Source organism: Nannospalax galili, unplaced genomic scaffold (genome assembly GCF_000622305.1).
Source record: "Nannospalax galili isolate Female #2095 unplaced genomic scaffold, S.galili_v1.0 scaffold677, whole genome shotgun sequence".
In the NCBI taxonomy this organism is placed as follows: domain Eukaryota; kingdom Metazoa; phylum Chordata; class Mammalia; order Rodentia; family Spalacidae; genus Nannospalax; species Nannospalax galili.
Window position 1 is genome coordinate 132179 of NW_008339584.1, and position 14468 is coordinate 146646.

Sequence of the window (14468 nt, forward strand, 5' to 3'; positions counted from 1 at the left end):
TACAGTGTTCTATAGTATGACCCATATATGGTATATATGCCATATAACATAGCGTATATGTAGTATAGTATACAGATTATATACACACGCACACACACATATATGTATGTGTACATATACATCTTTTCTCTTCATTCTTTGCTTTTGAGCTTCATTAAGTTGCTTTTCCTATACACTAGTTTTTAGCATTTTTAAACTCATCTGGTATTCTAAAGGACTCAGAAAAATGTCTCCACATTATCTCACTGAAATGAATTATTGTATTATTATATACTTCTTAGCAGGATTTTGAACACAACAACAATGGTGTGTTGCTTCAATAATGTTCCAGTATTTCAAAGATGTCCCTTGAAAGTGAAGGCATTTTTAGGTCTCCATTCACATAAAGAACTGCTACAGGGTCTTGTTCCTGGGGTTGTACCTGCTCCATCAAATTTTACTTAGACTTTTACACATACTGTAATCACTCCTTTCTCATTAAGGAAAAGGTGGTGTTGTAAATGTCACAAAAGTGTTCAAAAATTCATGACAGCATAAATGCCCTACTTTGTCCTAAAACTATGCCCAGTCTTTAAAATTATTATCTAGGTCCTGAATATCATATAAAGAATCAGTTGCCACCCAAAATTCAAAGCCCAGCTATGTACAGATAATGCATTTTATCAAATATAAACCAAAGAGTAATCATTTTTGGAGCATCAACATATTAGCCCTCACACACATCCACCCCAACAGCTTAAAAGAAACAAATGTCTAAGTAGGAAAGAAAGAAAGAACAAAGAAGGGCTGGGAGTGTATTAGCGATAGAGCGCTTTCTTAGAATGTGTGAGGTCCTGGAGTCTATCCCTAGTACTAAAAACAGTAAACTCTGCCTTTTTTCTTTCAGCTTCTAGAAATGTGTTTGGCCATGAAGGGATATTCTTTTCTTGAAATTTTATTTTATGTGTTTGAGTGTTTTGCTTGCATGTATGTAAATGCACCATGTCATGCACTGCCTGCAGGGGTCAGAAGAAGGGCGTCAGATTCTCCTGGAAATGGAGTTACAGATGGCTGTTAGCCACCATGTAGGTGCTGGGACTTGAACCCGGGTCCTCTGCAAGAGCAACCAGTGCTCTTAACCTCTGAGCCATCTCTCCAGCCCCATGGAGGGATATTCTTCAGAATGAATTTACAAAGCTTCTGACACCACTGAATTGTATGACCATTAGCTGAAGGACTTGCATTTATTGATCTCAGTGAACTAGGTTTAATTGGATGTGGCTCACAGATCTCTCTGCCTCACAGAAAAGAAAGCCATGTCCAGACATGTATCCTCAGAGCTCCCTTTGGGAAAGATTTCCTTGGGCTCAGCCTACTTTGCCCCTTTCTAAATCCTTGCATGATTCTCCAAGTGCTAGAGCTGTTGGTGGGCACCTCAGTATAGTCACAGGCCGTAGTAGGTGAGGAAGCTGTGCTGGTGGGGAAAATGAACTCTGGCAGAACATGCATAGGCTATTTTTATTTCCATGTGTCTGGAGAGAGGCACAATCCAGTCCAAACACACCCAAGTGCTTGGAGTTGCATGCATGGGACTGATTTGGGTATATCATGTCAGAGCCAAGCACTAAACTGTCTTCTACTGTATTGGTACAGTACTGGTACTACTGTATGGGAAGGGCTAGGGATTTGGCCATGTGGACTTCTTTGAGGAAGTCTGTGGAGACACGTGACCAAGTTAAATATCAAGCAGGAAAGGGGGTAGAGCTGGTACAAGTTGGGCACTTCTTGTAGAAAGGTTCTGCAACAAGCCCTTCAGGGCTGTTACTCCACAGATGTTGAATGTCAGGCACAGCATGAGGCACATGCCAAGAAGCAATGATGAAAAGTGGGAGAGGAGTGGCCAGACAGGGTACAGAGGAAAGGACATATTTTTGGTAGCAAAAGTTATAGTCATTAAAGATGCTGTGAGAAGATGACTTGTGAGCTTCTGAGAAATTCCTAGGGGCAGGCCACATACATAATGATCAGAGAACAAGGCCTCAGCAGGAAGGAAGGCCCTGAACTAGGGCAGACCTCCCAAGCAAAGGCCTGAGCACTGTGGTCAAGGTCCATGGAGAATGTGAGACAAGGCAGACTGCAGCCACAGGAAAGCATCTGTAGTCTGTTCCAGATTCAAGACACTTTCTGCACAGGATTAATTGGAAAAGAGAAGTTGGGGACTGGGGGTATAGCTTAAGTTTATAGAAGTGCTTGCCTAGCGTAAACAAAGCCTTGCATTTGATTCCCAGCACTGCATCAACTAAGCATGTGGTGAGTGCCTATAATCCTAATACTCAGGAGGCAGAGGCAGAAGGATCAGAAGCTCGAGGTCATCTTTGGCTTCAAAGCAAGTGTCAGGCTAGCCTGAGCTATATAAGACCCTGTCCCTCTCCTTCCTATAGTCCCCCCACCTTCCAGACTGTGATGGCATGGACTACATAGCTAGCAATAAAGATAGGGAGAAGTAGCCATTCTGGAGTAGGTAAGTTTCATAGCTCAGAGGGGTCAGAAGTCACTGTGGCCCCACACACCCCTAATTTGTGGAAATGCAGTAGAAAAAGAGGCCATATCTAAGGCTGTTGTATCAAACCTGCATCACTTAACAGTGGTGTTGTGCGTTGTATTGCAACCTAGGGCTGAGGCTGAGAAATCACCATCATTTTATAAAGTCATTCACTGGGTAACACACAATTGCTCCTTTGTGGTAACTGGTAAAATAACAGGTATTTTGTATCCCCTAACTTTCCTGTTTCAGTCCAGAGGAAATCAAAATGATAATTTAATTAATAATTATTAGAATGTGTGATTATTAACAAGGTTATATTAGTATTAATGTTATAGACATAATACAACTGCAAGATTAGTGTTACTATTATTAATTAGGTTATATGGAATCCAAGTGTCCTAAATCTGGTTTTGTTCCTGTGGCTGACCATTTGGGATTGTCAGAATGCTTTGAAACTTAATATCTTCCCTTTTTCTCTCTGTCCAGATGAAGTCATAACATCTCACGGTGCAATTGAACCAGATAAAGACAAGATACGTCAAGAACCATATTCTTTGCCACAAGGTTTCATGTGGGACACTTTAGACTTGAGTAATGCTGAAGTGGTAAGACTTTAATTCAACATTTATACTCACAAAACTTGCTTCTGATGTACTCCTGAGCACCATAGATAGAATACTTGTTTTATCTTCTAGCTGAAGGAGTTGTACACGTTGTTAAATGAGAATTATGTGGAAGATGATGATAATATGTTCCGCTTCGACTATTCGCCTGAGTTCCTGTTGTGGTAGGTCTCACTGGTCACAGGGCCCCTGAATAGGTTGTTGACTCAGGAGGTCTTGTTTTGTTTGGGTTCTTGGACACTGACTGGTGTTTGTTTCTCTTTTCTACCTTGACATTAGGGCTCTGCGTCCCCCGGGCTGGCTTCTGCAGTGGCACTGTGGGGTCCGAGTGTCTTCGAATAAAAAGTTAGTAGGTTTCATAAGTGCCATCCCAGCAAACATCCGAATTTATGACAGGTAATACATTAAAATTTGTGCCTGTCTGTCTGTGTGTATGTCCCAAATTATAATCAAACAGGGTTCTTAAAAATTACATGGTATAGGGCAGGAGTAATGACTCAGTCAGTAAACTGTTTGCTGTGCAAGCATGAAGTCCTGAATTCCGATCCTCAGTATCCGTATTAGAAGCCAGGCACTGTAATGCCTGTAATCCAGGAATTAGGGAGGTAGAGACAGGAAGATCCCTGGGAGTTGCTGGTTAGGCAGTTGAGCTGAATCTACAAGCTCCAGGCCAGGTTCAGTGAGAGGTCATGTCTCAAAAAAATAAGAATGTGGAAAGCCAATAAGGAAGACCCTCGATGTTAACTTCTGGCCTCCACACACACATCCACATGCACTCCTCACCCCCACCCCCAGACACAGAAAAAGAAAATTACTTACTGCAAAAGCCAGGTATAGTGGTACACACCTATAATCCCATCAAATCAGAGGCTAAGGCAGGAGGATCAAGAAATTTAGGCTAGTTTGTGCTGTGTAAAAAAGCCTAAAAAAAAACGAAAGGGCTGGAGATGTAGCTCAATTGTAGAGTGCTTGCCCTGGGTTCAGTTCCCACTATCAAAGTAAATAAGTAAATAATTACTGACTGTTGATAGTGGGTAAGATTTTGTGGGAGGAGCTGGGGTGTACAGGGACTCTCTTCTCAAGTTGCTATAAACCTAAAGTTCTAGAATTTAGATATATTAATTAGTTTTAAAAGAGAAGAAAGGTAAAGGAAAACTTGGACCAGAAGAGGACATTGTTGTCTGTCTATCCCTCCATCTGTTCTTCTTCTACCCTCCCTCTCCTTTTCCACCTGTCCTCCCTCCATATTTTTCTTCTACTCTGTCTCTCAATCTTGTACATGCACATACCTGTATATATTCAAACGTATTAGAATAAACAAAGCCATAAATAGGTTATTTCTGAAAAAAAGTTACTTAGCAACGTTAGAAGACGTGAAAATCTTTCTCCAGAGGATAAATGTATTATATTTTTGTTCCCAATCTCCACTCTAGAAAGTCACATATCCAACTATGAAAGCCAGATACCTAGTAAGTAATAGGTCTGTTTACCATTCAGAATAGTAGGCTGGCTGGCTTACTGATAAAGCATGTGTCCTCAAGAATACTGTGATTTAAATAAAAGACTTGTGTACCTAGAAGCAGAGTCATTACCAAGCTTTGAAGCTCTAGGAGGCTTTTGGTAGCTCAGAAAAGCATCCGGTCCAGTCAAGGCGCACGTCTCAGGAATCCTGAAAATTTGTCTCCTGTTCTAGAACATCGCCTTACCAAAGTACACTGGAGTGACCCAGGTTTTATTTGCAATAATTATATATGTTGGCAGGAAAAACAAATACAGAAACTTTTGAGGCACATACAATCCAATTTCTAAAATTTTAGTAGACTAAAGTCTTAAATTTTTAATTAGAGTAAAGAGGTGGAGGCTCCCTGGCCTAGATAGAGTTCATCGTTTTAGCAGAGGAATGTGACAGTGTTCAGTCTGAATTTGTGGAGTGCCTGCATAGTGGAGTGTTCTTGAATAGTATGTTAAGAATGGCTTCCACACTCTTCTTATTTCAAATATTCTAAAGGTGTTATTTATTTTTAGTATATTCTAACTTTCAACATATTTATTTGTCAGTGTGAAGAGGATGGTAGAAATCAACTTTCTTTGTGTTCATAAGAAATTAAGATCAAAGCGAGTAGCCCCAGTGTTAATTCGAGAAATCACTAGAAGAGTGAACCTGGAAGGAATCTTTCAGGCTGTGTATACTGCCGGAGTGGTTCTTCCTAAGCCCGTAGCCACATGCAGGTAAATAGCACCACACAGCAATCCGGAGTTTCTCCCCTTACCCTGTGTGTCTGGCCTCACTAACATCTTGCTAGAAGTATTATTCTCCTCAGGTATAATTCAAGGGATTTGAGTTTGCTGGGTATAGTATTTTGTTGCTAGTAGAAATGGAGAGCAAAATTAGAGCCAGTGAGTCTGATATTCAATATAGCCTACAGCCATTTGGTTATCAAAAATAAATTTTTAATATTTTCCTGTAACTGATGCTGAATTTCTTTCTCTGTTTCATTTGAAAGACTAGTGCTGTGTGTGTGGGGAACCTACAGTCCTGAGTCTTGAATTGTGCATCCAGTGTTGCACTATTCCTTTCCACATGTAAACTTAGTTTTCAGCAATACTTTGCAGCACTACTGAACTGCTGTGAAAATCTGATAGTATTGTGTCCATTGAAAAGTCCTGATGTGTTTGTTTGCTAAGAGAAAGAAGGCTTGAGCTCCATGTTTATGATTTCATTAACTCTAATCAAGCTTGCAAAGGTTATTCTAATGAGACGCTAATCAGGCTGTGATTGGACTAACCTACATTTAAAACATCAAAGCATTATCTCCCTCCCATATTTCTGTTGGCTCAAATTGAGTGAAATTTGATATATAGTATAAAAGATAAAATTGTAAAATTGCTATAACCTATTAAAATAGTATTCATAAATAAACAGAAAAAAGACATCCCAGATGTATTTCAATTTAGATAATTTATTATCTATTCATACTGAAATCATATAAGAAATTCAAGTTAATTTCTCAAAATGAATTTCTTTGCTGGTTTTCCTGTAATAAGGCTATTTATTTAGTCTTAGGACATATTTTCATGATCTTAAGCTTCCTGATTGCTTTACATAAAATCTTGATGCTAACTAAAAATGTACATGCTTGGGCATGATTATTGTTTGTTTTGAAGTTTCAAAATTTCTCTTTAGGGGAAGAGATGAAGCTTTAAAAACAACAAAGAAACATTACTAGGAATGAAAGACAATGAGTCCGTTTCTTATCTGTAAAATACTACACAGTTAAAGGGCCAGCACCCAGCACTGTGCCTCGCATGACATAAGTAGAGAGTAGATACTTCTGGAACAGCCAAGCTAAGACAAAGTGAAATATGTAGAATTAGAAATCCATTAGATTGGGGCTGGAGAGATGGCTCAACAGTTAAGAGCACTGGCTGCTCTTGCAGAGGACCCAGATTCAGTTTCCAGCACCCACATGGTGGCTGACAACCATCTGTAACTCCAGTTCTATGGGTATCTAATACCCTCTTTGGACCTCTGTGGGTATTGCACAACATGGATAAACTGACGTACACACAGACAATATACCATACACATAAAATAAAAATAATAACAAAGTTTTTTTTTAAAAAAGTCCGGACATTAGGTTTCAACACCTTTGTTGTATTTCAGGTACTGGCATCGATCCCTAAACCCCAGAAAACTGGTAGAAGTGAAATTTTCTCACTTGAGTAGAAATATGACCTTACAGAGAACAATGAAGCTTTACAGACTTCCAGATGTAAGTAAGAACCATTTGCAGCTCTTTGAAGTTGTAACAACTGAAGCTTTTAATGCAGAAATGAATTATTAGCAGGACTACAAAACTGGATTTATGTCTGGGGAAGGGTGTAACTAAAAGAACAGCATGGGACTCAGGAGCTAGGAAAGAGGGTGAGTTCACTTGGAAATACCAGTTTTGTTTTTTCAAGATTTTTAAAAAATTGTTATTATTTTTATTTTATGTGTATGTGTGTATTGCCTGGATGTAGGTAAGTGCCCCTGTGTCATGCAATGCCCATGGAAGACACAAGAGGCGGTCAGATCCCCTGGAACTGGAGTTATGGACAGTTGTTAGCTGCCATGTGGGTGCTGGGATTCAAACCTTGGTCTTCTGCAAGAACAACCAGTGTTCTTAACTGCTGAGCCATCTCTCCAGCCCCTAAGATTTTTTTTTTAATTTTCTTGAGTTTATAGTTGAATGAGGTTGAATGCAAGTCAAAGAAATTTTGGGATTTTGAGTATTTGTTGCCTGTTAAGGAATAGGGAAGAATATTCAAACTGCCAAATTTCTTTTTTTTTTTCTTCTTTTCTTTTCTTTTCCTCTCTCTCTCCGCCCACCCTCCTCTCTCCTCTCTCTCTCCTCTCTCTCATGTGTTTGATTATTTGAGACAGGGTCTCCCTGTAGTTTCAGCTGGCCTGGCCAGCCTCTGCCCCCACCTCCGAGTGTTGGGATCAAAGGCATGTCACACTCCGCTCCTGATTTCGTAACACCATAGAACCAAATGATTAAGTTTAGAGGAGAAACTCGGAGTGAAAATAGTATTGTATTCAGTTGTTTTCTGTTTTTCTAGTTTATTAATTAATTTTTTATTATGAGACAGGGTCTCACTATGCAGCTCAGGGTGACTTAGAACTTGGTGTCTAGCCCAGGCTGGTCTCAACTCAAGATGTACCATCTGCCTCAGCCTCCCAAATTCTGGGCTTACAGGCATATGCTACCATTCCTGGAAGTTGTCATCTTGTTGTTTTAGAGAGAGGGCGGGGGGGGGGAGGGGAAAGGGGAGAGGGGAGAGAGAGATACATGCATGTTCCTATATGGGATGCACATGTGGGTGGGTGCACATACATGCATGTGTGTGAAGATCAGAGGTTGATGTCAGTTTCTTCCTCTGCCACTCTACTTTATTGAATGAGACAGGGTCTTTCGTTGAACTCGCATTTGGTTGGTCTAGCTAGCGAGCTTGCCCTGGGATTTCTTATCTCTGCCTCCTGAGTACTAAGATTACAAGGGGCCACATACCTAACCGGCTTTTATGTGGGTGCTGGGAATCCAAACTTAAGTTCTCAGGCTTGCACAGCAAGTGCTTTATCCACGAAGCCATCTATCCCAGTCCCCTATCATCTTTTTAAACTATCAGATTCCCAATATGAAAAGTTTTCTTAGTATGAAAATTTTAAATGGACTTTCTAGTGTGGGTTTTGTTAAAGGTTGGATGATATATTGTATATCTCTTGCACTATAGATTGTCACAAATTGAGTGGCTTGAAACAGCATGTTTAAGCCAATCATAGTGGTATATGCCTGCAATCCTAGCACTCAGGAAGCCGAGGCAAGAAGATGAAGAGTTCAAGGCCAGTTTGGGCTATATAAACATAGCCTTTCTCCAAAAGCAAAACAAAACATTTGAACACCATGCATATTTATTCTCACATAGGTTTTGAGAGTCAGGAATCTAGGCACCACCACTTAACTGAGTCCTCTGCTTCTGACTGTCTAGGTGTCAGCTAGGGCTAGGGTTTCATCTCAGACCTGACTGGGGAAGGATCCACTTGCAGGGTCATGAACTTGTTATGAGGATTGACTTCCTTTCTGACTGGTGAATTTAGGGCCTTATTTGCTTGTCAGCTGCCATAGGCTGCCCTCAATTTCTTCCCATAGGATCTTCTCCACAGGGCAGCTCATAGCCATGTAGCTTGGTCACCAAAGCCGATGAGAGGCAGTTTATATGTGCAAGTTAAATGAAAACCAGAACCTTAGGCAATCAAGTCCTAAAAGCGACCTCCAGTCACTACTGCTATGACCAGTAGGAACCAGCCACACAGGCATGGACTCTAGAAGGGAGGATCACTGGAACTGTCTTAGACTCTGAGCTACAGATGTTTTATTCAATGTTTTGCTGTATGTGAGTTGAAATTAAAAGCTTGAGGCATCAATTCCTATATTTTGTTTTGTTTTGTTTTGAAGCCAGGCGCTAATGCTGTTTAGTCTCTCTAGTCTCAGTGTATTGGCCCCAAGCAGTCTAGCTTATGTGTAAGGAAAATACCCACTTATATACAGGTTATATAAATGTAGTGAAGAATAAGGAGTTCTGTTTTCTGTGACTGGGTTCGTTTAGGATAACCACAATTTAAGGTGCCGAAAGTACTTTTGACCTAACTCAGCCTTTATACTTTTTGTATAGAAATTAATCTTCTCAGCTGGAGAGATGGCTCAGTGGCTAAAAGCACTGGTTGCTCTCGCAGAGGACCTAGGTTCAGTTCCCAGCACCCACATGGTTGCTAAGAGCCATCTGTAACTCCAGTTCCAGGGGAATCGAGTGCCCTCTTCTGACCTCTGTGGGCATTGGATGACACGGGTGCATTTACATGCATGCGGGCAATGCACTCGTGCACATGAAATAAAAAAAAAAAATAAATAAAATGTCTTTAAAAATTGGGCTGGAGCTGGGCATGGTGGTGCACATCTTTGATCCCAGCACTCAGAGGCCAGAGATAGGCAAACCTCTGAGGCAGATCTCTGACCAGGCCAGCCTGGTCTACACGAGGTTACAGGGAGACCCTGTCTCAAAAAGACCAAAAAAAAAAAAAAAAGGTTCTAAAGAGATGGTTCAGCTATTAAGAGCACTGACTGCTCTTGCAGAGGACCTGGGTTCAATTCCCAGCACCCACATGGTGACTAACAACCATCTGTAACTCCAATTTCATGGTATCTGACTCACTGTTCTGACCTTCATGGGCGTTACACAATATGGGTGCACTTACCTGCGGGAATGGAAAGGCAATACACTTATACACATAAAAATAATAAAATATTTAAAAAAATTAATCTTCTCATGGATTGCAAATTCTGATGAGTTGGTGCTGTTTCACTGGTCATTCATTGGTTGTGAAAGCAGACTTTGGCATGTTCCTGTCAATAAGCCTGGGTTCCTTTTATAGCAGCCATGTTCTTGAAATGACTGCGTTTTTTTGTTGTTGTTGTTTTTGTTTTTGTTTTTTTAAGTATAGGAAAGGAAAATGAAGAGTAGTTGTTTTAGTTTTATTCTGTTGCTGTGATAAAACACTCTGCCCAGAAACAACTTGTGGAGGAAAGGGTTTATTTGGCTTATACTTCCAGGTCACAGTCCATCATTGAGTCAGGACAGGAACCATGGAGGAATGGTGTTTACTACCTCACTGTCTGGCTCATGCTCAGCTACCTTCCTTACATAGTCCAGGCCCACCTCCCTAGAAGTGGTGCTGCCCACAGTGGGCTTGGACCCTCCCACATCAATCAGTAATCATAGATATGGCCATAGGCCAGTATGATCTGGGAAATTTCTCAGTTGAGGTACCTTCTTCTCAGGTGACTTTAGATTATATAAAGTTGATAATAAAAACTAAGCAGCACAGTATTTGATGGAAAAAAAAAAGAGGGAAGAGATGAAAGTACAGATAATGGAAAATTGAAAAGATGCCGATAGCAGTCACTTCTTTAAAGATAAATGGATGGTACCTGTGCTGGATTGTTTCAGTGTCAACTTGACACACCTGGGTTGAGGGAGCCTCAATTGGGGAGTTACGTCTATTGGACTGGCCTGTGGCCATGTCTGAGGGGCATCTTCTTGATTGTTGAGTGATGTGAGAGGGCCCAGCCCACTGTGGGTGGTGCCACCCCTGGGCAGGTGGGCCTATGTTGCATAAGAAAGAAGGCTGAGCAGGGGCCAAGGAGCAAGCCAGTAAGCAGAGATCCTCCATGGCCTGTGCTCCAGCTTCTGCCTCCAGGTTCCTGCCCTGAGTTCCTACCTTAGGCTCCCAGATGAACTGTGACCCGGGATATGTAAGCTAAATAAACCCTTTCCTCCCCAAGTTGGTAGTGGTCAGAATATTTTGTCACAGCAATAAAGAGACAAACTAAGACATTACCACTGCTAGCAATCAAGCCACTTAAGAATCTCTTTGTACCATTCAGCATAAAAAGAACCTTTGGAATATATCTTTTGCTCTGTGACTTGTCTCATTTTTCTGATTCTTTGTCTTAGAGTCCTTGCTTTTATGTCTTATGCTTGGACTTAGGAATCTAAAAGTTAGCATTTATTAGGACCAACATTGTGCCAGACAGTGACCATCCATAATCTCATGTACTAGCATCAGAAGTCACAGGAGGGCTGGTTGTTATCCCTATCACAAAAGAGAACAAGATTGATGTGAAGTCTGCTGTACAGGAGTAAGCTGGCCCCCTCTCACACCCTTAGCTGCTATGCCCTAAATGCTAGGCTTTCCAAAGAACTGCATCTTCCCAGACCCTTCCTACCCTTCAAACACACCCTTCAGTGTGTTTGATTTTAAATATGAAGTTTCAAAAGTTGGAGAGAGAGAGAGAGAGAGAGAGAGAGAGAGAGAGATAGAGAGAGAGACCTTAAAGGTATGGGAATTTGTAGTAGATAAAAAGCAGGAGGCAGGCAGAAACAGGTAGATCTCTGTGAGTTCAAGGCCAGCCTGGTCTACATAATAAGTTCCAGGCCAGCTGGGGCAACAGGGAGATCCTGTCTCAAAAGGACCAAAAAAAAGCAGGAGTCAGTGATAAGAGCAGGTACTGTTCTTGCAGAGGACCGAGTTTAGTTAATCAGCCAACCAGTCCTCGCTTTGTGCTATAAGGATAGTTACAGCATGTTCTGTATTTAGTAGCACTAGATGATTTTTTTGTGTGTTTAGTGCCATCTGCTCCTTCTTAAAATCCATAAATAACCATAATCATTGCTTCCATCTCTGCTCTAGATTCTTGTCTCTAAAGCATTTCGACCATGTAGTTTGACAGAATAACACTATTCTGTCTTTTAATAGAGCTCTTGAGTTTTATTCTCTTATAAATTTATACAGACTTAAATACACGTAGAGTTCAGCAAGTAATAGATATTAGTTGGAGCCTAGGAAAGTCTGATGCAGATACAGAATTTGCTTATGAAATGTAACATTTTCTCATTAAACTAGCAAGGTTTCTTTGCTTTATATTGAACCGGCAGAAAATGACTGCCTTATTTATTCAGAAAGCTTACTATTTTTAATCTAAGTTTAAGTCCTCCCACTTATTCTTGAAGACAATCATAATTGTAGTATTTTATTTTACACTGAAAAATTCTTTCATTTTCCCATATACTTTTACATTAAAAAAAAATACTTTATTTTTGATTTTTTTTTTATGTGTATTAGTGTATTGCCTGCACCTGTATCTTGCAATGCCCAAGGAGTTATTAGATGGTTGATAACTGCCATGTGGGTGCTGGGAATTGAACCTAGGTCCTCTCCAAAAGCAGCCAGTGCTCTTATCTGCTAAGTCATCTCTCCACCCCCACCCTCCCATATACATTTTAGTTGTTCAACAAAAATAATTCTTTTTTTTTTTTTCTAGGCCCTTCCACTTTGTGGGGAGGGGGGAGGTGAGGATTATTTATTTATTTACTTTTTTTTAAGCTCGTGTCTGTCTTGTAGTCCAGTCTGGCCTCAACTTTGCTCTGTAGTATGAGCTACCCTTAAACCCCTGATCTTCTTGCCTCCATCTCCCAAATTCTGACATTATAGTCACGAGCCATCACTCATTCTACATTTTTTGACAGCTGATATACTCTGATATTCTCTTGCTTCACTGCTTCTATAGACAACCTGTTTGACATGTCCTGGACCTGGTGCCCCTAGTAGAGGCATGTGAGAGATGACAGCAGACGCCAAGGGATCTGATGGAGGATACACTCCAGTTTGGAGCTTATAGCTCAAGTTTGTATATTCTGCCTATAACCAAACATTTGGTACCACTGTCTTCCTTAACTAAATTCTGCCATTCTGACTTTCTAAAATGTAGCAATTCACTCTAAGAATCTCACAGGATCTTTGAGTTTGTGAGGTCAAAACTTTTCATATACTAAAATATAATGTTTTTTACTTTCTTCCTTTTATAAGTGTAGTGAAAAGTCTTTGAGAGGCAATATGGAATACATGCTTGTGTATTCTTTAGTTTTAAAATGTTCTCACTTTTCATTTCTGATCTGATAAATGTGTGTGTATAGAACCCATACATGTCAGGGTTTCTCTCTGATTATTAAGGGTACAAAGGGATCCCAGTACTGAAATATTTGAGAATGGCTGCTTTAAGGATATCAGCTGGGCTAAGGTGTGTTCAATTTCATAGTGTCAGTCTTCAGTGGGTAAGAATTGTGCTCAGAGAATTTGTGTGTGTGCAGATACACTTGCTCATACAGGTGCATGTGGAGGCAGGAGGATGTTGGGATGGCTTTCGCAATTCCTTCTCCATTTTTCTGAGAAAAAGTCTCTCACCTAAACTAGAGCTTACCAATTCATCTAGACTGGCTGGCAAGTGAGCCCCTGGGATCCCCTGTCTCCATGCCCCAGTCCTGGAGTTACAGGTGCACACTGCCATCCCCAGCTTTCTTACACAGATGCTAGTGATCTGAACTCAAGTCCTCATTTTTTGTGCACTTTAATCCAGTAAACTCTCTCCCTAGCCCCTCAGAAAATGTTTTGCGCTAAGCTCCTCAGGGATGTCCAACCTTTTGACATTGTGACATGACACTATCATGTACAAATGTGTTGAGCTACATTCATAGCTATCCTGGGATATATGCGATCTACACACCTACAAGAAGTTAGCAAACCTTATTTCTGAATGTTGTATGTTAATGAGTAATCATGTGTCCTGTTGATTTCATTAATGATTCTAATTGCTTGATGTTGACTATTACTGAACCAGTAATAAAGCAAAACGAAAAGCTATATTTAAAGCATGTCAAGACCCACCTCAAAGCTTAAATTTCTTTTTTTCTTTTGTGCTGCTGAGGATGGAACTCGGGACCTTGTGCGTGCTATTCAGGCATTCAACCTGAGCTACAGAGAAAGTAATTTTTAAGTGACTATAGTATAAAGACAAATTTTATATAGTTTTGGTCTTTTTTTTTTTAATTAAAAGAAGCATTTCATTACAACAGCATTAACCTATTCAATAACATTTTTCTGAGCTAGGGTACATCTCTTTCAAAATTGGCTGTACATTTCTAGGTTTACAGATGAATTATTACGCTTATATAATCTTTTACTCATTATAAACTCTATAAGACATAAAAGATCAGTTAGTGGGGCTAGCAGGATGACTCAGCAGTAAAGATACCTGCTACCATGCCTGATGACCTGAGTTCTATCCCCAGGACCCATGTGGTAGAAGAAGAGAATCAGCTCTCACAAGTTGTCCTCTAACTCCACACGTGGGCCATGACACGGGCACATACACATACACACACAC

The 14468-nt window shown here is 40.5% G+C and overlaps 1 protein-coding gene across 4 annotated transcripts in view; it reads left to right on the plus strand.

Annotated features, from left to right (window-relative positions):
- Nmt2 (N-myristoyltransferase 2) overlaps positions 1-14468 on the plus strand; it is a 63665-nt gene that overhangs the window by 32706 nt on the left and 16491 nt on the right. For all 4 annotated transcript variants that reach the window (XM_008834327.3, XM_008834328.3, XM_008834329.3 and 1 more), the window contains 5 exons: positions 3011-3129; positions 3220-3311; positions 3427-3543; positions 5206-5376; positions 6812-6920. In XM_008834327.3, coding sequence (XP_008832549.1) covers positions 3011-3129; positions 3220-3311; positions 3427-3543; positions 5206-5376; positions 6812-6920 — 608 coding nt within the window. The remainder of the gene's footprint in view (positions 1-3010; positions 3130-3219; positions 3312-3426; positions 3544-5205; positions 5377-6811; positions 6921-14468) is intronic.